The sequence below is a fragment of the Podarcis erhardii genome (assembly GCF_964252035.2).
Source record: "Podarcis erhardii genome assembly, chromosome: 9".
NCBI lineage: Eukaryota > Metazoa > Chordata > Lepidosauria > Squamata > Lacertidae > Podarcis > Podarcis erhardii.
Genome location: NC_138512.1, coordinates 60,296,182 through 60,321,437, shown reverse-complemented (window position 1 = coordinate 60,321,437; position 25,256 = coordinate 60,296,182). Strand labels below are relative to the sequence as shown.

The 25,256-nt window shown below is 42.1% G+C and overlaps 1 protein-coding gene across 6 annotated transcripts in view; it reads left to right on the top strand.

Moving 5' to 3' along the window:
* Positions 1–25,256, top strand: part of RAP1GDS1 (Rap1 GTPase-GDP dissociation stimulator 1) — a 104,030-nt gene that overhangs the window by 42,901 nt on the left and 35,873 nt on the right. For 4 of the 6 annotated variants that reach the window (XM_081876897.1, XM_081876895.1, XM_081876896.1 and 1 more), the window contains exons 3-4: positions 10,292–10,414; positions 13,731–13,856. In XM_081876897.1, the coding sequence (XP_081733023.1) occupies positions 10,292–10,414; positions 13,731–13,856 (249 nt within the window). Of the gene's footprint in view, positions 1–10,291; positions 10,476–13,730; positions 13,857–25,256 lie in introns of those variants that run through there. The other 2 variants (XM_081876899.1, XM_081876900.1) reach the window with 2 other exon arrangements.

The following is a 25,256-nucleotide window of genomic DNA, read 5'->3' as shown; positions in this document are numbered from 1 at the left end:
AGTTGGGTCTATTTACGTAGTGGGCATCCAATAAAAAGCCACAGAAGAGCAATTTAAACCTTTGTTCTCTGTGCTTGTTCTTATTTCACTTTTGGTCATGTTATGGTAAAGGCTCCACCCTTGAGTTTCAGACCCTGAAACCTTCCTATAATGTCAGAATGGGTTGTGGCAGGGTAAGTGTTCAGATAATTTTTTATTTTTATTTTTAGATTGAGTTTTGAGTTAGAAAGAAAAGCAGGCAAAGCACATACAGTGGTACCTCGGTTTACAGACACTTCAGGTTACAGACTTCGCTAACCCAGAAATAGTACCTCAGGTTAAGAACTTTGCTTCAGGATGAGAACAGAAATCGTGTGGCAGCAGCACGGCGGCAGCGGGAGGCCCCATTAGCTAAAGTGGTACCTCAGGTTAAGAACAGTTTCAGGTTAAGAACGGATCTCCAGAACGAATTAAGTTCTTAACCCGGGGGAAGTGCCTTTGTGAATTCTTCAACCTGAAGTTCCAGGTTCAAATGTGCCCATATCCTCCACATTCGATATGGGGTGTTCCTCTTCCTTCCTTCCACCCCTGCCCACACAGACACTTCTGAAGTCTGCCATTTTACATAGTATTAAGGAGTTTATGTTGCAGTAATGAAATGAAATGAAATGCAGTATTAATTTCTCCATTAAAATGAGTCTTGCATCCAGCTCTTGAGGGATATTTATTGCACCCCAAGACTTGGTGTTTCGTATAAAACTTCAACAGTACCTATTGGGAAGGGGTAGTACATTGGAGTAAGAACTAATGCTACTCTTCCCAATTGACAACCACTAAATAGGTATGGCTGCCTATCTGGAATGCCAATACACTGAATGGTATTATTACTATTTTTTTCTCAATTATATTTAATACGATTTTAGTGATAATTATGCGTGTGGTTAAATATTGCTACTAGAATACAGTGTGTTAAAGAAAACGAGCATAGTCTGTATGTTTTGTGAGTTGCCCTCTTCCAAGCTGGGGAATAGTCCCTACTTTCAGTGAGCAATGCTATGCACCCACATCTGAGGCCCCCTATGCCCCTATGACTCACTGGATTATAGCAGAGGTTTAACAGAACCTTCTTATAGCCAGTAGTGTACAAATGGAAACAGTAAATAGGAAATAGAATAGCTGGCTCTTTCAAGCAACTTACTATTTCAGATGCAATCTTACACAGATGGCTGGGGGGAATTTAAGGGGCAAAAGGTGGGTGGGTCAGATACCTTATCACGTTGTCGTTATCATTCCATACTTCTCTCATTTTTATGCTAGGTCACAGGTCTCCTTTTTCTGCACAGCCCCACCCCAGTTGCTAAAAGAGCAAGATGAATGTGTTACATCGTGTTGCATGTGGCTGATCATAACTTTTTTATACATTCGTCCTCTTCTCCTTTGATAAGTGCATGTGGGAGGGATATGATGAAGCCAAGATAATTTTCTGCAGCGTTTGCTATAGATTTGGAACACCTTTGCAATTATGGTGCATACTTTCTTTCCCCTCTAAAGGGATAAATCACACACATTGCTGGGTTAATAAAATTGGACTGGGCGGGGGAGGGAACTTGGGTATGAATGACTCAGTTTTAAGGTGGATGCTGTATCCTTTGGCTACATCAGTGCTAGCATTTTTACAATAGGCATAGCACAGCCAGAGCATGTCACAATGCTGCTGCTGTTTACAAAGCATTTGTTGAGGATGGAACTGGAGTTTCCTCACACGGTGTGACTGCCCCCTCCAACTAATCTATGACCACCATCATCCCTGACCATTGGCCAATCTGGCTGCAGCTGATGAGAGTTGGAGTCCAGGAAGATCTGGAGGACACCAGGTTAGGCACCCCTGGTATACAGCCTTGTATCTAACTACTCACTAGAATTTCATGCAACTGAGTGAGTAGGCAGGTGGAGAAAGGCGAAATTGCCCTGCCCCCCATATCTCAGTCTACTGTGTTCCATGCTGAATGCAAGTGCTGCATGCTGACCAGTCGAGAGCCAGCGTGGTATAGTGGTTAAGAGCGGTAGTCTCGTAATCTGGGGAACCGGGTTCGCGTCTCCGCTCCTCCACATGCAGCTGCTGGCTGACCTTGGGCCAGTCACAGTTCTCTGAAGTCTATCAGCCCCACTCACCTCACAGAGTGTTTGTTGTGGGGGAGAAAGGGAAAGGAGAATGTTAGCTGCTTTGAGACTCCTTCGGGTAGTGATAAAGCGGGATATCAAATCCAAATCCAAAGTGAAAGGAAGCATCTTTTCTGTGGCCACCAAGGAAACGTGTTGGCTGATGAGGAATGGTAGGCTGGTTAATTTAAAAAGCAAAACAAAACAGGTAGCAACTTTTTTGGCTTTGTGTATAAGGTTGATTATAATCCCATTGTCTTCACCAGTTTCCTGTCTAGGTACTAGCAATGACCAGATGTGCTTAGCTTTAGAGATGGCACTACATATTTAACCTTAAGAGCATGAGTGGGAAACCTTTGGTCCACCAGATGTTGCCCTAGCGAGCATGGCCAGTAGCCAGGGATGGTAAAAGATGTGCAATATCTAGAGTGCCAAAAGTTCCCCCATACCTGCATTAGAGCATTCTTTGGAAAATTAGATTTTTAAGAAAGTAATCATAAACTATAAGTAGTAGGATAAGGAGACTCCTAAGAGACAATCAAATGACAGTAGACAACTAGATTTAGTATTTTGCCATCTTGGCTTAGATGTAAAAATGTATTTAGTGGAATCACAGGAATCACAAGACAGAGAAACCAGTAGGAGAACACTTCAATCTTCCAGGACATTCTATACAAGATCTCAAAGTAGCTGTTCTATTACAAAGGAATTTCAGAAATAGACTGGAAAGAGAAGCTGCTGAATTGCAACTTATTACCAAACTTAAAACCATGGAGAGACCTGGTCTGAACAAAGACATTGGATTCTTATCTCATTATACATGACAAAGCCATTTTTCACCTTCTCACCCCTTGCTTTTTCCTGTAAGACCTATTGCAGTCGTTAAGAGTCGTCAACAGGCTTATCACAGCTATCTGCCAATCACCCATTCCCACCACCCTTCTGAGTAATACCCCTCCCCACCTTCTCACTATATAGAAGGGTCTGGAAACTTCTGTTTCAGTGTATCTGAAGAAGTGTGCATGCACACGAAAGCTCATACCTAGAACTAACTTAGTTGGTCTTTAAGGTGCTACTGGAAGGAATTTTTTGTATTTAGTGGTTATTCTAAATAATGCATGTTTGAAAGTTTGGAGTAAGTGTCATTTCCTACATTGCCATTGTACCTAGATTCTTTGCAGCCAAACCAAATATTCTAGAAATGAAGGCTCAAGAGTTTTTGAGGCCAAATATCATGCTCCACATTGTCAAAGAAGTAGTTCTGGAATTCTCTTTGTTAGTGTGTGTGTGTACAAGCACATGTATGTGTGGTCCTTTCCACAGGTTTGCCAAGTTTCAAATCAGCCTTTGCATGGGGTGGAAAGCCAAAGGACACTTATTAATAAGAAAGCATCCAATCACTCAAGGCTTCACAAAGGAGAAAAACGCAGAGAGGCTTTGAGCAACAGTTCTCCATTGTTGGCATTTTGGGTTCACAAGTTTGGTTACATAAAAGCAGGCACATGGGTGAAAATCAGCAGGCAGTGTTGCTCATCAGGTCAGATTGCATTATGCTGATGAACCCCTCTGGACTAGCAGTCTGAGTCAATGTTTACAGCAGTGGCTAGAAGGCAGAAATATCCATCATTATTTCAGATTTCCCTCGTTGACTTGCCCCATCAGATTTTAGAGGAAGAATAATGGGTCTTGAATGCCCTCTTGTCCCTCCTCTGGTTCTAGTTAAACTGGAAATGTTTCAGCCGGTTGCTGCAAGGATGAGATACGGTAAGGATTAGGCTACTGCACTCAGGATGAACTTAATAAAAGCAGCGCTGATAATCCTTGCAAGAAGTTGCTTAAAAGTTGTCAGACACTTACAAATTGGGTGTTGCATTAGCAGGGGCAGCAACAATATTAATCTATAGCAAAGGGCTGCTAAACTGGTCTTCGTTGCCTGTCAAAGGGGAAATAGTAAAAGCATTAGTAAAAGCATATTTAATAACACACACACTCCACACACAGAGCATTTGTAAGCTGTTGCAAGACATTCTGGCTGGAATCTTAGTCTCCAGCACTTATCAGTCATTTGTCAGCAGATAGATGTTTGCAGAGAATAGCACCATGATTATTTTCAGACTATTTCTAGCACCCTTCTGGGAGAAGAGCTGTAACCTGGTGGTAAAGCATCTGCTTTTCATGCTACAGATCCCAAGTTCAGTTCCCATTATCTTCAGGTGGGGCTAGGATGGTTGTCTGCCTGAAACTATGGAGAGCTGTCTAGATAGGACCAGCTGCTGGGCTAGATAGACCAGAGTTCTTACTGTGTCCCAACATAATCTCCACAGACAGGTGCCCATACCATATGATGATATTCCCAGTTCATAAACACAAATAACTAATATTTTGAAGTATTGCACCTATAGCGTTATAGCAGGTTTCTAAGGCAGGGCTATCTGCTCCCCCATGGTGGAGCGAGGGGGACTGAGGCTGCCAGATCATGGGTTGCCTACGGCTACCCACTGAATTTGTGGCAAATAGATTAGAACTGGGAGCTTCAGCCAGTTCTTGGACTGGACTCTGCTAGTTCATCTGTCACACAGGATACATCAAGGTCCAACTAGGCACAACTCTGGAGGCCTTTACAATGGTGGTAAAGTGGACAACCCAAAGGTCTGCGCTACAGCACGCACCAGTACCAGTCTGTTGTAAAGTGCTTGTTTTGACCTATAAAGCCTCAGACCAGCTTAGGACCACAATACCTCAAGGAGCACCTCTCTCCATGTGAATTGAACTGGACTGTGAGATCATCCTCTGAGGCACTTTTTAATGTGCTGCCTCCATGAGAGGTACGGAGGGTGGCAACATGAGAACAGGGCCTTTTCTGCAGTGGCTCCCTGTTTGTGGAATGCATTTAGGCGCCATGCAGAAGTGTTCCTCTACAACCTTCTAAATGTGTTGTGGGAGGCGGGATTATTGGTTTGTTTTCAGCTTCTTATTCTGTATTGCGTGCTTTTAATATTGTAATGTTATGTTGTGCACTGCCCTGAAATCTATGGATGAAGGGCCGTATACAAATTAAACAAACAAACAAGCAAATAGCAATTGTAATCCAGAACATCTGGAGGGCCCAAGGTTGGGGAAGGCCCCATTTCTTCCCAGCTCTTGTTTTTTCGTTATTACTCTTGGTTCCTTGGTCTTCCTGCCCTTATACTGTGTGACTTCCTGCCCTTATACTGTGTGATTACTCTTGGTTCCTTGGTCTTCCTGCCCTTATACTGTGTAACACAGAGGAGCTCATTTTGTCAGGCGGTGCTCCTGTTTCACTTCACATTCCCAACCCACCTCACCTCACCCAGGTCCCTACGAGATTTGGTTCCAGTCTGCCTTCTGCCACACAAAACGTCACCATTGTTTATATATTTTTATTTGTTAAAGCCTGTTCCTTATGGCTTCAGACCTCCATTGCGGCATGACCTTGGCCCGTGTGTTTTCCAAATTTGCAAGTGAAGAATAAGAAGGAATGTTTTTAAATATTTCAGTGGTTAAATAAGGACTATTTAAGCGCCTGAGGGCACTGCCTCTAAAACACAGCTGATCCTGTCATGTTTCTCTTTCTCTGTCCTTCTCCTCTTTCCACCCGCCAGCATTGTTCCCATTTCCAGTTGCTTCTGCTGTGAGAATACTCATTTCTGAAGAATCTTTATTCATTCATTCTCCCTGCTATGTATTTTCCTTTCTGTGTGAGGGATAGAGGTGGGAATGAGCCCATTGATCCTCCCTCCTCATGTAGGTCCACAATGCAGTGGTGTAGTGGTTTGGGGTTGTCTGGGATCAAATACCTGTTCCTGTTTCTGCAGAAGGGTCCCTGTCTACAGTGTCCAAGAACCACTCAAGCTGCATGAAAGGGGAGTTTTTTAGCTACTGTATGCTCCCTTTTCTCTGTCCCAGCTTCTGCCAACCTAGCAGTTCGAAAGCATACCAGTGCAAGTAGATGATGAAGAAGAGTTTGGATTTGATATCCTGCTTTATCACTACCCAAAGGAGTCTTAAAGCGGCTAACATTCTCCTTTCCCTTTCTCCCCCACAACAAACACTCTGTGAGGTGAGTGGGGCTGAGAGACTTCAAAGAAGTGAAGCTAGCCCAAGGTCACCCAGCAGCTGCATGTGGAGGAGTGAAGACTCAAACCGGTTCACCAGATTACAAGTTTACCACTCTTAACCATTACACCACACTGGCTATGTACTGCTGCGATGGGAAGGTAAACGGCATTTCCGTGCACTCTGGCACAGTGTCCTGTTGTGCCAGAAGCGGTTTAGTCATGCTCGCCACATGACCCAGAAAGCTGTGGACAAACACCAGCTCCCTCAGCCTGAAGCAAGATGAGCACTGCACCCCATAGTCGCCTTTGACTGGACTTAACCATCCCGGGGTCCTTTACCCAGAGCTAAACATTTAGGAACACTGAAAACACAAGGTGCTTCAGTTTCAAGAGAATGGTGTGCAAGTTCCGTTTCTGTTCATAAAACAGAACTAGCATCACTCTAAAAAGAGATATTGAAGCACTCAAAATCATTTGCCCATGTATGTGCACTAGCTAAAGGGCAACACCTGGAGATCTGCACTGATCCTTGCAATGTATCTCTAATCATTAGTATATTATTATATAATCTTAGAGGGGCGTGCCTGTGATAGTCATGATGAGACCCTGCACTTCCTAATTTGCTACTACACGACTGGCAGAGAACCCTTATGCAATCAAGGAGGTTCCTTATGCAGGAAGATCTGGGTTCTAAATCCCTCACAACAACAGCAGCAGCAGCATCAACAGGCTTCCTTCTTCAGAAGTTCAAAAAGGTTCTCTACCTCTGCCTTGTGGGTCTACACAGACCAAAATAATGATATTGACTTGAGTTTGTCCCATACTGTTATGTCTATGTGTGTTTTTCATGAAGGTTTGCCATTCTTCAGATTTAGTGTGTGAGTGTAAAAAGCTGTGCAGGACCCACATAGCTGAAACTTCCCACTTCAGCAGCTGTCAGATTATCTTTACTGGAAGAAATAAGTCTGCCAAAATGTTGGTTTTCTTTGCATGCCCTCTTATTCTAAGACGAGGAGATCTGGCATTCCATTTTCTTTTAGAAGTCCTTTTGAGTCTGAGTCATTCTGTCTTACTGGTGTTTGCTGATCTCAGTCAAATAAATCAGAGCATCCCTGCTGCACAAAACTAACCTGAGGCAACAGTTTAATTTTATTTTCTTCGCTGCTTTTCAGGATACATTTTATACCATTGATTTAATTTGCACAGTTAACAAGTCCGTCAAACCGTGGGTGATAAAAGCAAGTCAATACTGTGTTAAGGTTCTCAGTGGTGCAGTGGGTGGGATCATATTATTGCATCTTGCATGCTAATTGTAAGTAATAGGGTAGGGACCAGATTGTACAGACAGTATGGGAATCACTCATCTGTTCCTCTTATTGAAAAGAATAGGAGTTGCACAAGGCAACTGTCTGCAAGAGAAATTCCCAGTAGATTGTGTCCAGTAAATTCCTCTTAAAGAAGGGGGAGGGGCACAATACAAGACACAAAACCCTGTAATTTCTTGTAGTTCAGACACTGAAATTTAAAGCATCTATTTCTCTCTGATATGTAAGAACTCATTGTGGCAAATATTTGCATATGTTTTCTCTCTTGTTTATTACTGGAAATTTGTATATTTCTAGACCTTCTTTGAAAAAGCCCATTATTTCTGAAGTAGTGAACTTGGCAGTTCAGTGGGTGTGGGTATATATGTAAGTTAAGTGGTCAATGTGCATAATAACTGGCCATTGTGCACATTTACTAGGCTTCACACAGGATGTGCACCTAATCTGTCTGTGAAGAGGGAAGTGTTTGAGATTATGCATAGTGACCAGAGAATATATAAAAGTCATTGTCTTCTCACGTTCCGCAACGTCTGCTGAAGATTATGTATACTGACTGGAAAATGTACACAATTGCTCTTAATTGACAGATTATGTGCACACTCTCTATGATTCCTGGTGAATGTGCACAACAGTTGCTTACTATGTTTAAGTTACATTACCCCTAACACAGAGAACAAGGTGTGTGCTGTGCAGAAGAGGCCAAGGTGTGAGAAGGGAGATGGAGAGCTGTGGTAGAATCTGCTGTGACCCTGTTTATGCAAATACAATACCCTGTGTGCCGGGCTTGCTGTGTGTGCACCCTTCATGGGGAATGGGGGTACCCCAGGAGCAAAACACAACTAAGGCTGCATGCTCTCCTGTAAATAAGCCTTGCTGAATGTAGTTGGACTGCTGAGTAGAGAGAGAAGCTGCTTTTTACCTCTACCGTGATTACAAAATGTCTGTGTCTTTTTTTAAAAAAATTCAGAATATTCAGCATATGTCTGAGCCTAAGGCTATTTAACATATTGGGGCTATGTTATTCTGAAAGTAGATGAAATAAGGTAGCCTTTGAGCTTTGCTCTTTACCTGCATCCTCAGAATTCTGAAGATGGGAATCTGACCTACCTCATCTCAGTAGCTGGAATGGTGGATTTAAAAGCAGAACATTTGCATTACTACTCAGTTCTGAATCTCACTCAATAGCCTTGGGGAAATCCATCATTTACCTTACCACACTGAGGTTTTGTGTAAGTAAAGCACCCCTTTGAGAATCTAGGAGGAAGTGCAGGAAGTTACTATACCTGAGTAAAACCAGTCTAATACAACTTGAACCCGCAGTTACTGTTACCCATTGAACCACAACTCCCCTAATGGCTCTGTCAGGGCTTTTTCCTAGCTTCTAGTTTTGTCCTGACTTTCTCCTTTTATATGCACAGTAGGAATACCCATCTATTTTTCTACTACTTATACCAGGTTTGGTTACCAGTAGGTCACTGAAATCCACAGGAGTGCTGCTTCTTTGAGTTCCAGTGATACCAGAGGTCTGTTCCATAGTAACTCAGCACAGGGCTTTCAGTGTGGGTGCCCCTGTTTGATTGACCAGCATTTTTGTCCAGATACAATGAGTGCCCACTATCTGCATTTTCTGGAAACAATTGAAGACTGTTTTGTTCCATTAGAGTTACCCAGGTCTCTGCCATGGGCATCCATTTTGAATTGTTTTAAAATTCATCGCCTGCTATTCTTTGGTGCTGTTTTTAACTGTTATTTAGTTATATTTTGTGCATATATATGTGGAAGGTGATTTAACACCACCACATTTGTCCTGCAATATTAACTATAATGATTTCAAAGCTTCATCTGCTCACTAGGCCCTGCTGGATGTCATGGTGCTCCTTATAGGGTAGGGACCATAGATCTATGGTAAAGCTCATTATTTGTGTGCTGCAAGTTCCAGGTTCAGTCCTTGCCATTTCCAGGTAAAAAAACATCATGTAGTAGGTGAAAAAGATCAGGTAGTAGGTGATGGGAGAGACCTCCGCCTAAGACCCTTGTAAACAATGCAGGGCTGAATAGTCCAATGACTTGGTATGTAGGACAGCTTCCTATGTAAACAAAAAGGCAGTTCTCAAATAGCAATGCATCATTGAAACATTTGAGTCTTTGGGTATCACAAGAAGAACCTGCAGAATCAGGCCAGTGGCCCATCTGTTCCAGGATCTCGTTCTCAGAATTGTTGACTTAGATGCCCATGGGATGCCTGCAAGCAGGACCTACATAAGTGCAGCAGCACTGTCTCTTCCTCTGGTTTCCAGCAGCTGATACTCAGGCTCATACTGCCTTGGACCGTGGAGGTGGAACATAGCCATCAGGGTTAGTAGCCATTGATAGCCTCATCCTCTATTAATTTGCCTAATTTTCAAGCCATCCAAGTTGGAGGCCATCTTGGTTTGCAGAAGCAAATTCCATAGTTCAGCTACACACTGTGTGAAGAAGTCTGTCCTTTTGTCTTCCCTGAATTGTCCAGCTTCCTTGGACATCCTCAAGTTTTCTAGTGTTATGAGAGTAGGAGAAAAAGCTTGCAGAATTTTATACAGCTCTGTCATGCTACCTAACCTTCTCTCCAAATTAATGGCACAAAGGGTCATTCTTTGGTTTTGATGTCAAGATTTGGAATTTTGTTCTAGGTGTGAAGCTTTCAATACCTTTTCATTAACCCACTACTTACCACTCAATTCTGTTTTGCGTCTATTCCTCTCTTTTCAGATACAGAGACAAGTGAAAAAATCCAGAAAAGTGGGATCCTCCAAGTGTTTGCAAGTCTGTTGACTCCGCAGTCCTCCTGCACTGCAAAAATAGCTAACGTCATAGCAGAAGTAGCCAAAAATGGTGAGGTTTTCCACAAGGCCTTTTCTCCTGGAACATCTTCAGTTTTGCAGCTCACTTGTCAGTATGTTTTACTTCATTTATGTTTTCATTTTATAGAATAGATGCTTTTCATTTCTCTCTTCTTTCCCTTCCACTGCACTCTTTATTTTTTTTGTTCTGTTCTGCCTTGATAATATATTAGTTCTTAGTCATCCATTTGCCAGATACATCAAAGCACTTCAGAGTTGCAATTATTTTATAATGCTAACTGTTGTGAAAAACCCGTGATGTGTTTTTTTATTAGGCAAAGCTAAATGACAAGACTTTCACAGTTGCATTTGCAGGTGTGACTGCAGGCACATTTGTGCATGTCTCTTGAACTTTATTTTAACACCATACATTGTATTAATACACTAATTTTGCATTCATTTTCAACTTATTCATATACACATTTATCCTCACTCCAAGAAGCCACTTGTCATAAAAGCCTATTGCTGTTTTGCCAAGCCTTTAATTTTTCCCAAAAGGTCTGCTAGGGTCATTCCAATATCACAAGTGTATACTGTAAAAGAAGACATGAGTGAAGCTGTCGCTGCTGGGATTTTCAGAAGGGCCTAGCATGCTGATCCCAAATATCTCATGATGCTGTCTCTTAAGCCGCTGCAAGCTCCTGTTATTCTCCCTGGGCTGCTCTGACTTTTGCGCCGAGCACTAGCACAAATCTCATAGGAGATGGTTGGAAATGAAGCAAGTCTAACGTTGCTCTGGTAACTTGCAGAGATTTGAATGTACAGCTCATTTCAAGATGCCTTATCATTGCTTGAGGTTCCACAAAGTGATTCCTCTCTTCCTTTCCCATGAATTAGCAGGTTGTAATGGACTGGGCAGCAGAGGCAGTTCGAAATATTGCTCTTGAGGAGATGTGATGGAAGAGAAATAGTTACTCATGGTTTGTTGGTTGTTTTTTTTAAGATTCTTGTTTGGAAAACAAAGCAGTCAGTTTCCACCCGGTACTCAAGATTGTGGTTCTGAAATTCTAGTCCTCCTTTTAAACTGAATGCATCATGTCTAAATTGCCACAGCTTCCCAGAACAAATTGCCCTGCAAGGAGACAGCAATTTATTAACTATGTATTCAAAGCTGCCAAAGGCCACATTCAGCTCCTGTGACTCATTTTAGCAGGTGCTGCACATTGGCACATGCACATTTTTTTTTTTTTAGATGTTCAGTTCTAAATTATTCAGACCTTTTTTTTACAGAGACAAAAGTTGTACGATAGCAAACATCCATGTATTCCTAAGCACAAGCCCAGCCTCAAAATTAGCTACTTATTCAGAGTGTATGGCCATTGCCTCTAGGTGAGCATTAAAGTGAAGAAGCACGTCCTGCCATTTTGTTTGCAGCACTGAAGTGCCCTCTTCATGGCACAAGTCTGGACAATAGAATTGTAGAGTTGGAAGGACCCTGGGGGTCATCTAGTCCAACCTCCTGCAATGCAGAAATCTCAGCTAAATCATCCATTACAGATGGCCATCCAACCTCTGCTTAAAAACCTTCCATGGAAGGACTCCACCACCTCTCATGGGAGTCCATTCCATTCTTGAACAGCTCTTACCGTCAGAGAGTTCTTCCTGATGTTCAGTCAGAATCTCTTTTCTTTTAACTTGAAGATGTTGGTTCAGGTCCTGCCCTCTGGAACAAGAGAAAAAACCTTTCTCCATCTTCCATGTGGCAGCCCTTTAGATATCTGAAGATGGCTATCATATCTCCGAGTCTCAGTCTCCTCTTTTCCAGGCTAAACATACCCAGACTTCACAATCTTGGTTGCCCTCCTCTGCACATGTTCCAGCTTCTTAAATCGTGCCCAGAACTGTCACATCCATACTCTAGATTTAAAGCACATGGCTTCTCCGCCCCCCGCCAAAAACACTCCATAACAAACTACAGTTCCCACAATTCTTTGGGGTGGAAAGCGAGAACCATGTGCTTTAAATGTAGTGTGGATATGCAGAACTGCTGAAGCATGGACCACCTGGTCCACAACAGTGTCGCTGCTGTTGCTGACTGCCTGCTCTTTTCTTGCAGAAGGACTAGCTATGAGAAGTAGGGATCCCAGTTGCCAGAAACAATGTGTGGTGATTTCATTCCTGTGCAGGTTGCTCTCCACACTTTTATGTGGTCACATACATACAGTATTTGTAAAGCACATTGATTACGTAACCAAAAAAATACCGTATTTTTTGCTCTATAAGACTCACTTTTTCCCTCCTAAAAAGTAAGGGGAAATGTGTGTGCGTCTTACGGAGCGAATGCAGGCTGCGCAGCTATCCCAGAAGCCAGAACAGCAAGAGGGATCGCTGCTTTCGCTGCGCAGCGATCCCTCTTGTTGTTCTGGCTTCTGAAATTCAGAATATTTTTTTCCTTGTTTTCCTCCTCCAAAAACTAGGTGCGTCTTATGGTCTGGTGCGTCTTATAGAGCAAAAAATACGGTAATAATCATTACAGGGTTGCTGCAAGGATTACAATTAGATAATACATGTGAAGTGCATTGAACACTTGAAGGTACTGTACAAATGCTAAGTATTAATATTATTTCTCCCATTGCCTTTTGTTTTGTAAAAGGAACACTGAATGACTTTCTAGAAGCCTGCCATAGTTAGGTGGGGAGACCCCAGGGTCTTTGTCTAAGTCCCTCCATCTAATCTCTTGGAAGAAATTGACTCATATTGCTACCTAGACCCTTGAAGAAGTATAATGTGCAGCCCACTGTCTGCTTTCAGCTATAGCTTTGAAAATTGCTTTAACTTTCCTCTGTGGTTTAATCAAGATCCTATGCAGAAGCAAGAGGTTTCCTTTGGACACAAGGATGTGGCAGCCTTTATATCAGGTTTCCTTTAACTGGGTTATTTAGATCCTCTTTGGTGAACAGAAGTGGGCAGAAGAAAAGTTGCTGGTGCTTTCTTGCCTTTGTTTATTGCTCCCAGTATATGCTTGGTGTTTAAATGTTTTGGGGTTTTTTTAATATATATATATATATAATGAAGGATATTTAAAATACTTTTTATTCTCACCAAAGGAATCTACAGCGGGCAGTCAATATGTAGAATTTGGAACATGCCCATAATCCCTGGGGTGCTTTTGTTGCTGCTGTTGGAACTAGACTGTTTTTTTGTCTGTACATAAATTAGTTCTCATACAGAGAAGCAGCTGCAGTGCTTCTGGTATGTGTGAATTTGGAAAGGAAAACATTTGCTGAAGGAAAAATGGCTCTCTTTAACAAGAAATAATCAATCCTCATCAACTAGCCTTTAATTAAACCTCTCTCTCTGGCTTGTAGAATTTATGAGGAACCCGTGTGTGGATGCTGGCTTGATCCCACCTCTGGTGCAGCTCTTAAACTGCAAAGACCAGGACGTGCTTCTCCAAACAGGACGTGCCTTGGGCAACATATGCTACGACAGCCGTAAGTGTTCAAATATCAGTGTTTTGTTTTTATTTTTTTATTTTTGGTTATTAAAAAAAAGACTGGTTCTTGTTGTTCATTTTTTCTTGTTTTGTTGTCAGCAGTGCTGATTTCTGCGAGACATCTGTGGGTGCTGTCACAATTAAGCCTTGCTTGAATGACAGGCTGTCAAAAGTCCCATTTTTTCATAGAAGCAGCCAAATCATTGGCAAATATGGTGGGGTTTTGTGGACATAGGTAAAATCGCTTCTTCTTTTTCTTTTCTTTTTCTTTTCCCCCCGCTGCTTCGTTTTTAAATAAATAAAAAACTGCAAAATCCTAATTTTGTTTCTGTAGCTAATGCTAATGGGGAAGATGTGCCGTTCTCCCCACCCCCCTCCCAACACTGATAATAAAGCTCACATTTAGATTCACATTTGGGTTCTCACTGATTACTACATTTGGCATCACAAGTGAATTTCTGGCACCATTGTATAGTGCACCTGCATACTGGTAGTATGAATTAACAGTTTCTGGCATATAGACAGTCCTGCTTGGTAGCAGAAGGTTAGAGAAGGCCTGAAACAGTCAGGTCTATAAATCACAACCCTATATAGTTGACGCTTGGCTGTCCTCAGTATCCATCATGTTGCAGCCCCCAACACACCAGTTGCATGTAGGCAACACGTTTCGATAACCGCCTCACAATTTTTGCAGGCAGAAAATATTTCTATTGTTCAGATGGCGCTATTGTTCCAATGTATGTTATAAATTGTAGATGTGCAACCTGCACAGCTATCCTGAGTGCTACATTTTGAGGTAAACCCTTCTGTTTAGAAGTTTAGTTTACTAAACTAGTTTACTAAACAGTTTAGTTTACTAAACTGAAAATTTTAGTTTACTAGACAGACTGTAAATCAGAGCTGCGGAACCTGAGGTTCTTCAGACATTGCTGCACTACAAATCACATTCAGGTAACTCACCAGGTGTGGTAGCTTCCCAGCAGGTGACTTGCTGTTGCTTGCTGGGAAGAAGAGGGGTGAGGCAGCTGGGGGGTAGTTCCCTGCTGGTGTATTTGCACTGTCTTGCCTCTTTCCCTGCCAGTAAGCACAGCAACCCACCTGCTGGGAAGCTAGCATATCAGTTCCACCCCAAACAGCAAGTCACTTCTGCTCCCACCATCTATGATCATTAGCCATGCTTGCTGGGGCTGATGGGACTTGATAGAACAGCCATATCTGGACAGCCGTAGGTTTCCCACTCCTGCCTGCTGTAAATGCCACTGTTTAATAGTACCAGCTTTCCCATATAAGAGAAAGTTTCCCCATATTAAAGGTAAGGATGCATTTTTAAATTATTATGTAGATGTATATATTGATGTCTGCAAAAAAAAAAAAGTTGGAATCAAAACAAACGGAAAACTCTGTTATATGTTAAAGGTAAAGGTAAAGGGACCCCTGACCATTAGGTCCAGTCGTGACCAACTCTGGGGTTGCGGCGCTCATCTCGCTTTATTGGCCGAGGGAGCCGGCGTACAGCTTCCAGGTCATGTGGCTAGCATGACTAAGCCGCTTCTGGCGAACCGTCGACCTTCTGATCGGCAAGTCCTAGGCTCTGTGGTTTAACCCACAGCGCCACCCGCGTCCCTGTTATATGTTACTATATGGTAATTGCCCCCTTTTCTAAACATGCTGCTTTTCACTAGCACACAGTAAGCAATATCAAAGTATCCTGGCCAAAAAAAGAGAGAGTGACTGCGTCACTGAGAGTTTCACTGAACAAGGATTATGAGAAGAATAAAAGTATACTTGCTAATGGAATATTGCTGATGGGATCATCATCATTCTGCTGTCAAAAGTTTTTATCTTTCCCCCTCGGAATTGATCAGTTTTCCCTTATTGAGCATGTTATTTTTGTAATTTTATTTTTTACTTTGCTTGATTTCTGACATGAAGTGTAGTGATTCAACTTCTACACCCATTTCTCAGTACATGTTATTAACAGTAATTTTTATTTTAGCATCAACAGCAGCATTGACGATTACTGCTGTTACCACTGGCTTACCATGTCAAGTCTGGAATTATTCTTGCATGGTGACTCAGATTTTCCATGTGGGATCCTAATTTGCATATGTTTCTGTATGCTGTGATGTGGCAGTCAGTCCCTGCATTAGGTATGTTGTGATGTGGTAGTCTCTGCCCCCATATAAATGTTGATGATGGTGAAGGACAAATAACAAGGGGAGAAGTAAGGAGACTTGAAGAGTCCAACAGAATCTTTGAAGCAATGGGATGGTTTATGAGGGAATTGAAACAGGCCTTAACATAGTATCTGCTTGCTTGTACCCTTCCAGCCTAAGGGGGCAGTCTTGGTCAGTCTTGGGAATTGTGACGCATCAGAATGACAATTCTCAGTTTAGATGTCCAGCTGCTGACTCAGTTTTCAGCTTCATTGTCATGGAAATGACGATGGACGCCCAGCACAATATGTAAAGCTTCAGAAATATTATGCTCTGTTCAGAGAGTGGCAAGAAGGCAGTGTGACTAGTCTCAATGCAAAGTACTATTTGTAAGAGATGTAGCTACAGCATCGCAGAGTCCCCCTGTTTGTGGTCACATATACATTTGCAAAACTTCCATCAACATTATCAAAATGTAAATTCCAGGTTGATTACAGAAATTAACCGTATTTACAGAAATCATCCTCTTGTTTAAAATCAGAAAATGATTCTTACTTGTTTCTGGACATTTTCCATTAGCAATGGCGGCAGACCCTTCTTGTCAAATTTTGATACTGTCAGCCACAAATCACATATGATTAGAATGGCATCCGTGTACCCAAAAAACACAACAGAACACGTTCTATTTTCCTGTCATCTGAACGCCATTTCAACTAGTGGATATACGTAGATATGTTCTCTGTACAGACAAAAGAAAACACTACTTCACAAAATTCATAATTAATGAAATTCACTGTCACAGGAAGGGTTTAAAGGGCAGATTCGCAAAGGGGAGGTCTACCATGGGCATGAGGACACTCCAGATTCATAAAGCATTGTGCTGCTGATAATCATCTGCCGGGGAACAGCATTAAATGATGTCTGTTGTCTTCATGCCCTGGTGCTGGTTTCTCAGCAGCTGATGGTTATCCGCTGGGGGAAAGAGAAGCTGGACTTGATGGAACCAGTAGGACTCTTCTTACGTTCCTGGTAATCACTTAATTCTTATGAAATGCCTTTTTGCTTCAAGGCTCACCACAACTGAAATATGAGCATTTCTTGAAAGCAGAGATCTTTTAAATTGCCCTAGCATTTGGCATCTTGACAAAAGGAGGAAGAAGCTATTCTTAGTATTTAGCTGTTGGTATTCAACTATCTTGATGCTTGGGGTTGTGTGGAATATACTTTTAACATTTTCTTCTTCAAGAAATCTTCTCTGACCCCACTCTGAATAGAATTAGAATTCCTAGCCTAGCACAGTTTTAGAATATTTAAATATACAGGGATGCCTTCTAATATTCTTGAGTAACTGTCTGCTTAGTTGAGGTGGTTGCCAATTTCAGGCCCATCCGAGTTTCATTTGGGGGCTTTTCAAGTCACATTGCAGGATAAAGGATGGGGTTAATAATAACAATAATAATAATAACAATAATAATTTATTTTTTATACCCCATCCATCTGGGCGGCTCCCATAGTAGTAGTAGTAGTAGTAGTAGTAGTAGTAGTAGTAGTAATACTGATAGTAATGTGATCAAACATTTAAAACTTCCCGATACAGGGCTGCCTTCAGATGTCTTCTAAAAGTCAGATAGTTGTTTATTTCCTTGACATCTGATGCGAGGACGTTCCACAGGGCAGCCACCACTACCAAGAAGGCTCTCTGCCTGGTTCCCTGTAGCTTCACTTCTCACTGTGAGAGAACCCCCAGAAGGCCCTCAAAGCTGGATCTCAGTGTCCGGGCTGAACGATGGGGGGTGGAGATGCTCCTTCAGGTATACTGGGTTGAAGCCATTTAGGGCTTTAAAGGTCAGCACCAACACTTTGAATTGTGCTCAAAAACATACTGGGAGCCAATGTAGGTCTTTCAATGGGACCTTGGTGGCCGCTCCCAAGTCACCAGTCTAGCTGCCACATTCTGGATTAGTTGTAGTTTCCAGGTCACGTAGAGTGTGTTGCAGTAGTCCAAGTGGGAGATAACCAGAGCATGCATCACTCTGGCGAGACAGTCCGTGGGCAAGTAGGATCTCAGCCGGCATACCAGATGGAGCTGGTGGACAGCTGCCCTGGACGCAGAATTAACCTGTACCTCCATGGACAGCTGTGAGTCCAAAATGACTCCCAGGCTGTGCACCTGCTCCTTCAGGGGCACAGTTATCCCATTCAGGACCAGGGAGTCCCCCACACCTGCTGTTATGTTGACACTGACTACGATGACCAGGTCCCAGACCCATAGCAGATGAGGTGCCACTGAGGGCTCTGCCTGCTGGCTCATATGTATTATATTTGCACTGTGGGCTCCTAAGAATATGGACTAACTCAGAGCCAACATGTTTTCTGTAAGGACATCTGCAGGACTTGAGTTTCGCCACAAGCTGCTGGCAAAGCTTCCTGGCCTTACACCTTCTCATTTCCTGCATATTGTTTTGATCGCAGTAGTGAACGAGGCAGGGAAGTGGAGGAACGATATTCATTTGTTTACATTTTTTTTCATTGAAAGCATCTCTCCTCCTTGCAGAAGGAATGGCTCTTCAAATAGGGGCTGAATAAACAGCAAGGGCAGGAGAGAGAGAGAGAGAGAGACTCAAGGTTTCTCTCTCTTCTCCCCCCCCCCCTCATAAACAGTCAGTGGTGGTATCTCTCAATGACTACAGACCAATAGCCCTAACATCTGTCGTTATGAAATGCTTTGAGAGATTGGTGCTAGATTATATTAAGGCTGGTCTTCCATCCACTCTAGACCCGTTCCAGTTTGCATACAGAAGAAATAGATCTACTGATGATGCTATTTCCATCGCTGTCCATACTGTACTGAGTCATCTAGAACGACAGGGAACCTACGCAAGGCTGTTGTTTGTGGACTACAGTTCTGCCTTTAATACAATTCTACCAGACAGGTTATTCCTTAAAATGACCAATTTGGGTATACATCAGAAGATCTGTTTGTGGGTAAGGAATTTCCTGACCGATAGGCCGCAGACAGTGAGAATGGGACCTTACTATTCTTCTACTCTAGTATTAAGCACAGGAGCCCCTCAGGGGTGTGTGTTAAGCCCCTTTCTCTATTCCCTGTACACATTTGACTGCACCCCACTGTATAAGTCCAACACAATCATCAAATTTGCGGATGATACAACAGTGGTGGGGCTCATTAGTGAGAATGATGAGACTGCTTATAGGAAAGAAGTACAGGGGTTAATTCAATGGTGTAAAGAAAATAATCTTATGCTTAACACCAAAAAAACCAAAGAACTCATAATTGATTTTAGGAGAAAGAAAAGTGTATTTTTACCATTGCACATAAATGGCGAGGAGGTGGAGAGGGTTGGTAGTTTTAAATACCTGGGTACTTACATCTCTGAGGACCTCTCATGGACTGCAAATATTAATATGGTTGTGAGGAAGGTGCAGGGGAGGTTGTATTTCCTGAGAATGCTCAGAGGATTGAATCTATCTCAGCACCTACTTCTGTCCTATTATCATAGTACCATTGAGAGTGTCTTAACCTATAGTATATTATCGTGGTATGGGAGCAGCTCTGGAATGGATAAAAAAGCTTTACAGAGAATAATTAAAATTGCCCAGAATGTTATTGGGCTCCAACTACCAACCCTGGATGAGATCTTCACGTCTCACAGCTTGAAGAAGTCACACAATATCCTGAGAGATCCCACCCATCCTGCTCACAACCTCTTTGAACTGTTGCCTTCGGGCAGAAGATACAGGACAATGAAAACACGAACCACACGCCTTCTGAATAGTTTCTATCCAAGAGCTCTGATTGCACTAAATAATGATCTCAGGGCCAGTTGTAAGAAATAGCAAGCAGTGAGTAGTAAGGAATGAGATAGGTTTTAGGTTATGCTATGCTTCTAATAGGTTGTGTTATATTCTGGATTATGTATGTTTTAATAGATTATGTCTGAATAGGATGAGAGTGTTGGAGATACGTGCAAATGTGTATGTGAATCCGGTCTTGGGTGTTTGATTTTCGTTGTTGTGTATACTGTGTATATACGGACAATGACAATAAATTTATCTAATCTAATCTAATCTAATCTAATCTAATTCTTTGCACAAAATAACTCTTCATCTTTCCTGGTAAGTATTGTGGAACCCCAGAGACTAATTGTTCAGTCGGTGACTTCATCAGGGTCTCTAAGATACCACAGCACTTTCTATCCTTTTGTTTGGGTTGTTTTTGTTTTGTTCTCTCCTTTGCAAGCCAGCCCTAAAAGTAGGAGTGCTTTTACCTGCACCTAAGTGTCTGGAAATAAAGGGACGCTTTATGGATCAGTGGCAAAGACTATGTTTAACCGAAGTTCCCAAGTTCAAGCAGGCTGCGTTGCCAGACTCAATGTGAGGCAATGTAAAAGTGCATTTTGAGTGCAAATGCGTAACTTGAAGTCTGTGCCCCCTATTCTTTAAAGCTGGTTCTCAGAGGATGCTAGACTAGTTCCTTTAAACAGTGCTGACAACCCAGGGTGAACTTGATTTTACTTGGGAAACTATGGATTAACAAAACCTTCATTAATTCTGACTTTTACTAATTCCAGGATTTATGGGTAACTTTCACCCACAGACTCTGGCCCCTGAAACTTATAACAATATGTACCTCCCTTTCACTTCACCTGCCTTCCACATTAAACTCTAAAAAGATCATGGAAGTTATGTATTGATAATAAATTTGAGCCTCTCCTGGTCACTGGGGAATGTATACCGAACAGTATCACATTACAGTGATGGCACTCTGTGCTCATCTCTCCCTGGTCTTCTTGAGAAGAGTGATGTTTTTAATTGATTGCAGAGACCATGTACATGTCTCTACAAAGACCACCCTTGAAGACTATTTAAAGAGGACAGCAGATACAAAATGTGTCAGTGAATACATTAATGGGATATGTGCTCAATGCATATAGAGCTTGTTACCTAGTGCCTGTGGATGAAGCAGATTATTCTCTCTCTTGCAAATTAATTTTGATTTGTACATTCTCCTTCTTGAAACTTTTATTTATAAAGCTGTAGTTAAAATTACTTAGCCCTATCACAATATATTGTAGACAAGTAAGATTATAATTAGCAGTTTGATTATCTTTGGATAAAAGCATGACTGATTTCCCCCCCACCCCGGTGAATGGAAGCAGGGCAACAGTGGCCTCAGCAATTCATTATTATGCATTTGCATGCATTACCATAATGGAGAGAAAAGTTATCACACCACATTGTAATTAGGCACAGCTTCAAGGCTTCAGTTGCTTTTCATCTAGCCTGCTTACTGTAATTCTATACCCAATTTGTTTTACATTAAGCAGTTAAGCAGTTGGTCCCTCACCTTTCCCACCCCGATCTGGCCACAGTGATCCATGCGACCATCACTTCCAGGCTTGACTACTGTAATTTGCTCTACGCAGGGCTGCCCTTGAAACTATTCCACAAACTCCAGTGGGTGCAGAAGGCTGCAGCGAGGCTCCTCATGGGGTCCCTGCCATGGGAGCATATTCACCCAGTGCTTTACCAGTTGCACTGGCTCCCAGTGGAGTATAGGGTCAGGTTCAAGGTGCGGGTTTTTAAAGCCCTTGGTGGCTTAGGGCCCTCGTATTTATGGCACCACCTTGTATGCCCCGCAGAGGACCTTAAGGTCCACGAATAACCATAGTTTAGAGGTCCAGGGCCCTAAGGAAGTCAGACTATCCTCCACCAGGGCCAGGGCCTTTTCAATGATGGCTCTGACCTTGTGGAATGCTCTGTCCCGTGAGACTGGGGCCGTTCAGGATTTAACCTTCTTCCGTCCGGCCTGTAAGACGGAGCTATTCTGCCTGGCCTTTAATTTGAATTTAGCCTCATCTTTTATTTCCCTTCTCTTCCCTCCCCCTCCCCTTTTATGAAGATTACCCACTCCGAGACCCCACAGCTAATTCTCCCCTGGCCTCCTCGCTGGCCCAAGTAGGACTAATTCAGCCAGTTAGCCCTGGTGACTATCTAATGCTTATTGGATGGATTTCCCCCAAACTGATTTTTGAACATTGAATTTTATTGTTATTCATGTTTTTATACTGTATTTTATGCTGCTTCTATGTTGTATTACAATTAAATGTGTTAAATTTGTTGTTAGCTGCCCTGAGCCCGGTTTTCTGAACTGGGAAGGGTGGGGTATAAATTAAAATTTATTTATTTATTTATTTATTTATTTATTTATTTATTTACCTGGGAGTAGCCCCATTAAACACAAGGAGGCTTTGAGTAGACATGTATACATTGCACTGTAAGTGAATGTACAGTGCAATGTACAGTGAATTTTTAATGAGTGCAACGGCTTTAGCCTAACACTTTGCATTGGGATTAGGGGCTTAACACCCACCCATCCACTATTTACACAGAATAACTTCTGGACCGTGCCTGTCTCAGATGTATCCTGGCTGCTATGAACAGAGCAAACATGAAGCAGGATAGAAAACTGTGGACACCAGTTCTTTAGAATCCGGGGATATTTCTGACTTTTGGAAATGCCCAAAACATAACTCAGTGGCAGAAAACATGGGAACAAGTTTTGCCTCTTTCTCTTTTTCTTGAGGAGAGGGAACAAAAGGCTTTCTTCTTCTTCTTCTTCTTCTTCTTCTTCTTCTTCTTCTTCTTCTTCTTCTTCCTCCTCTTCCTCTTCCTCTTCCTCTTCCTCTTCCTCTTCCTCCTCCTCCTCCTCTTCCTCTTCCTCTTCCTCTTCCTCTTCCTCTTCCTCTTCCTCTTCCTTCTTCAGGCCAGTCAGGGCACGAAGAAATGTACATTTCACCTTTGTACAGGATAGTTTCTACATGCACCCCTCTCTATCCTCCATCCAGACAAGCAAGAATCATTATCAGAATTTGAAGACACATTCCAGGCAGGCAAGAAGGAGGGTGTTCTGAAGTGCCATCGCAAGGTGTGGCCTTTGGAGAGATGGGGCAGTTGAAGAGAGGGGCTGGCTATGGGAGAGTCCAAAGCACCAGACAAAGAGTTTTTTTGGGGGGTGCATTTGACCTTGATGCCTGAGGTTCCTTGTCCTTGTGGTACTATGATTATATTTGCACTGCGGGCTCATCGTGTTTGATTTTCAGTTTGTGTTATTGGGCATTGATATCTGAGAACTGCATCTTAACAAGATTTTATGGTTTCATTGCTTTGAAAAGCCACTCCCACGTCTAGTCTTGCAGCATGAAAAGGTTTTACAGTGGTGCCTCGCAAGACGAAATTAATCCGTTCCGTGAGGCTCTTCGTATAGCGGTTTTTTCATCTTGCGAAGCAAGCCCATTGACAGCTTAGCGGATTAGCGCTATTAGCGGTTTAGCGGCTTTTAGCGGATCAGCTGATAAGCGGCTTAGGGCTTAGGAAAAGGGGGGGGAAGGGGGAAAAACCCGCAGGAACCCGCAAGACATTTCGTCTTGCGAAGCAAACCCATAGGGAAATTCGTTTTGCAAAGCGCCTCCAAAACGGAAAACCCTTTCGTCTAGCGGGTTTTCCGTCTTGCGAGGCGTTCGTCTTGCGGGGCACCACTGTATTGACATTCCCCAAATCTGAAACTCTGGAGACACCCTCGGTTTGCAAGCATATGAATTTTTCCCCCAGCTTCTGATTTTAGATATATGCTAGAAACTTGCAAAAGCAAGCATTGACTTAGAATTAAAGCTGAGAAAACAACCCTGATAGTTCACCATTAATGTGTGGAACTGGAACAGAATAACTAAATCATCATCAAGTAAAGGTTTTCAGGGCACTCTTCTTTAGGACTGGAAATATTTTTCTGGGAAATTAAAATTCTTCTAAAGAGCTCCTTTGGGAGACTTTTGAAGAGTAAAATATTCTTGAGGTATATGGATTATTATGGAGAAAACTATACTTTTAAAGAACCATTTTTGTTCCTTCTGCTGCTCTCCAGTCCTATTAAATGTATCCTGCTGAGAAATATAATTTAAAAGTGATCCACCACAGTGATGCAAAAAAGTCCAAATTGCTCAGTAAAAATAATGGAACGATGAGCCTCGCTTTGTTTTTAATTTCATCTCTGGGGGTGGTGGGGAAATATGCTCACATTTATTGGTTTCACAAATGTTTGTTTAGCTAATTGGTTCACTCCTGAGAAATGCATTGCATAACATTTAGCACATTAACAGATTTTTTAAAAAATAGCATAACCTATTCCTTAACAAAAATTGAAAGGAGCAAGAATAACAGAATTTTGAAAGATTTGGTCCAGTAGTTCAGTAAGATTGAAGAGATGAGACAACAAAAACTCAACCAGTGTCCACTTTTTAAAGGAATTAGAAGTTTATTGTGTCTAAAGGAAACTGTGTTATTTTATATATCCCTGAAGTATATACATTTTGAAAAACTTTATTTAAACCTCACCCTTGTCTTTTCAGAGTTAAATGATCTCTTTGGCCATCTCAGGCAGAATATGGTTGTAGAAAGTGTTTTCTTTGTTTCTATCAAGTCCTTCTACAAACAGTGGAGCTGAGAGAGTGGAGTTAGAAATCTTTGACTGTTCCTGAGAGTATATGGAATTGTTAATAAATAGCAACCATTTTGGTGTATTTCTTAAGTAGTCAGACCTGTGAGAAGATGAGATGGGGAGAAGAGTTCAGGAGGCTGGAAAACGAAATGGCTATTAGCTGAAACATTCAGTTATGAATAGACTCTGTTCCCAACAAACGAATGTAAAACTGATACTCCATTATATACTATGCAGCGGTGGAAGGGCAATAAGACCTTTGCAGTGCACCAGCAGAATTGGCTCTGCATTTGTTATTGACCTTGCTGCTGTCTCACCTCCCCATATTTCCAATATTAAGTGCATACGTTTCTCATCACTGTATGGTATTTCTCATCACTTGAGTTTAACCACAAACCTTAAGAACAACATGCACATTTAAATATTCTCAAGACAAATTTTATTGGGAACTGTAGTGATGCAAACTGAAGCTGCGAAAGCAATTTGTTGTGTTTACAAGCGAGCAGTACATATTGTTGTTTGCTTTCTAAAAAAACCTACTGCACTTTTTTTTTTAACAACCTTGCGAGCTGCTAGAGAAACATGTTTTGCGTGGGAGTTCACTTGGCTGCTAAAGTTGACAGGGTAACAGTCAAGGAAAGAATAAGCACATTCTGAACTTGTTTTGACTGGGGATCACTAAGCATGTTTTGTGGAATACTCTGGGACTTTGGGATCAGAAAGGGAG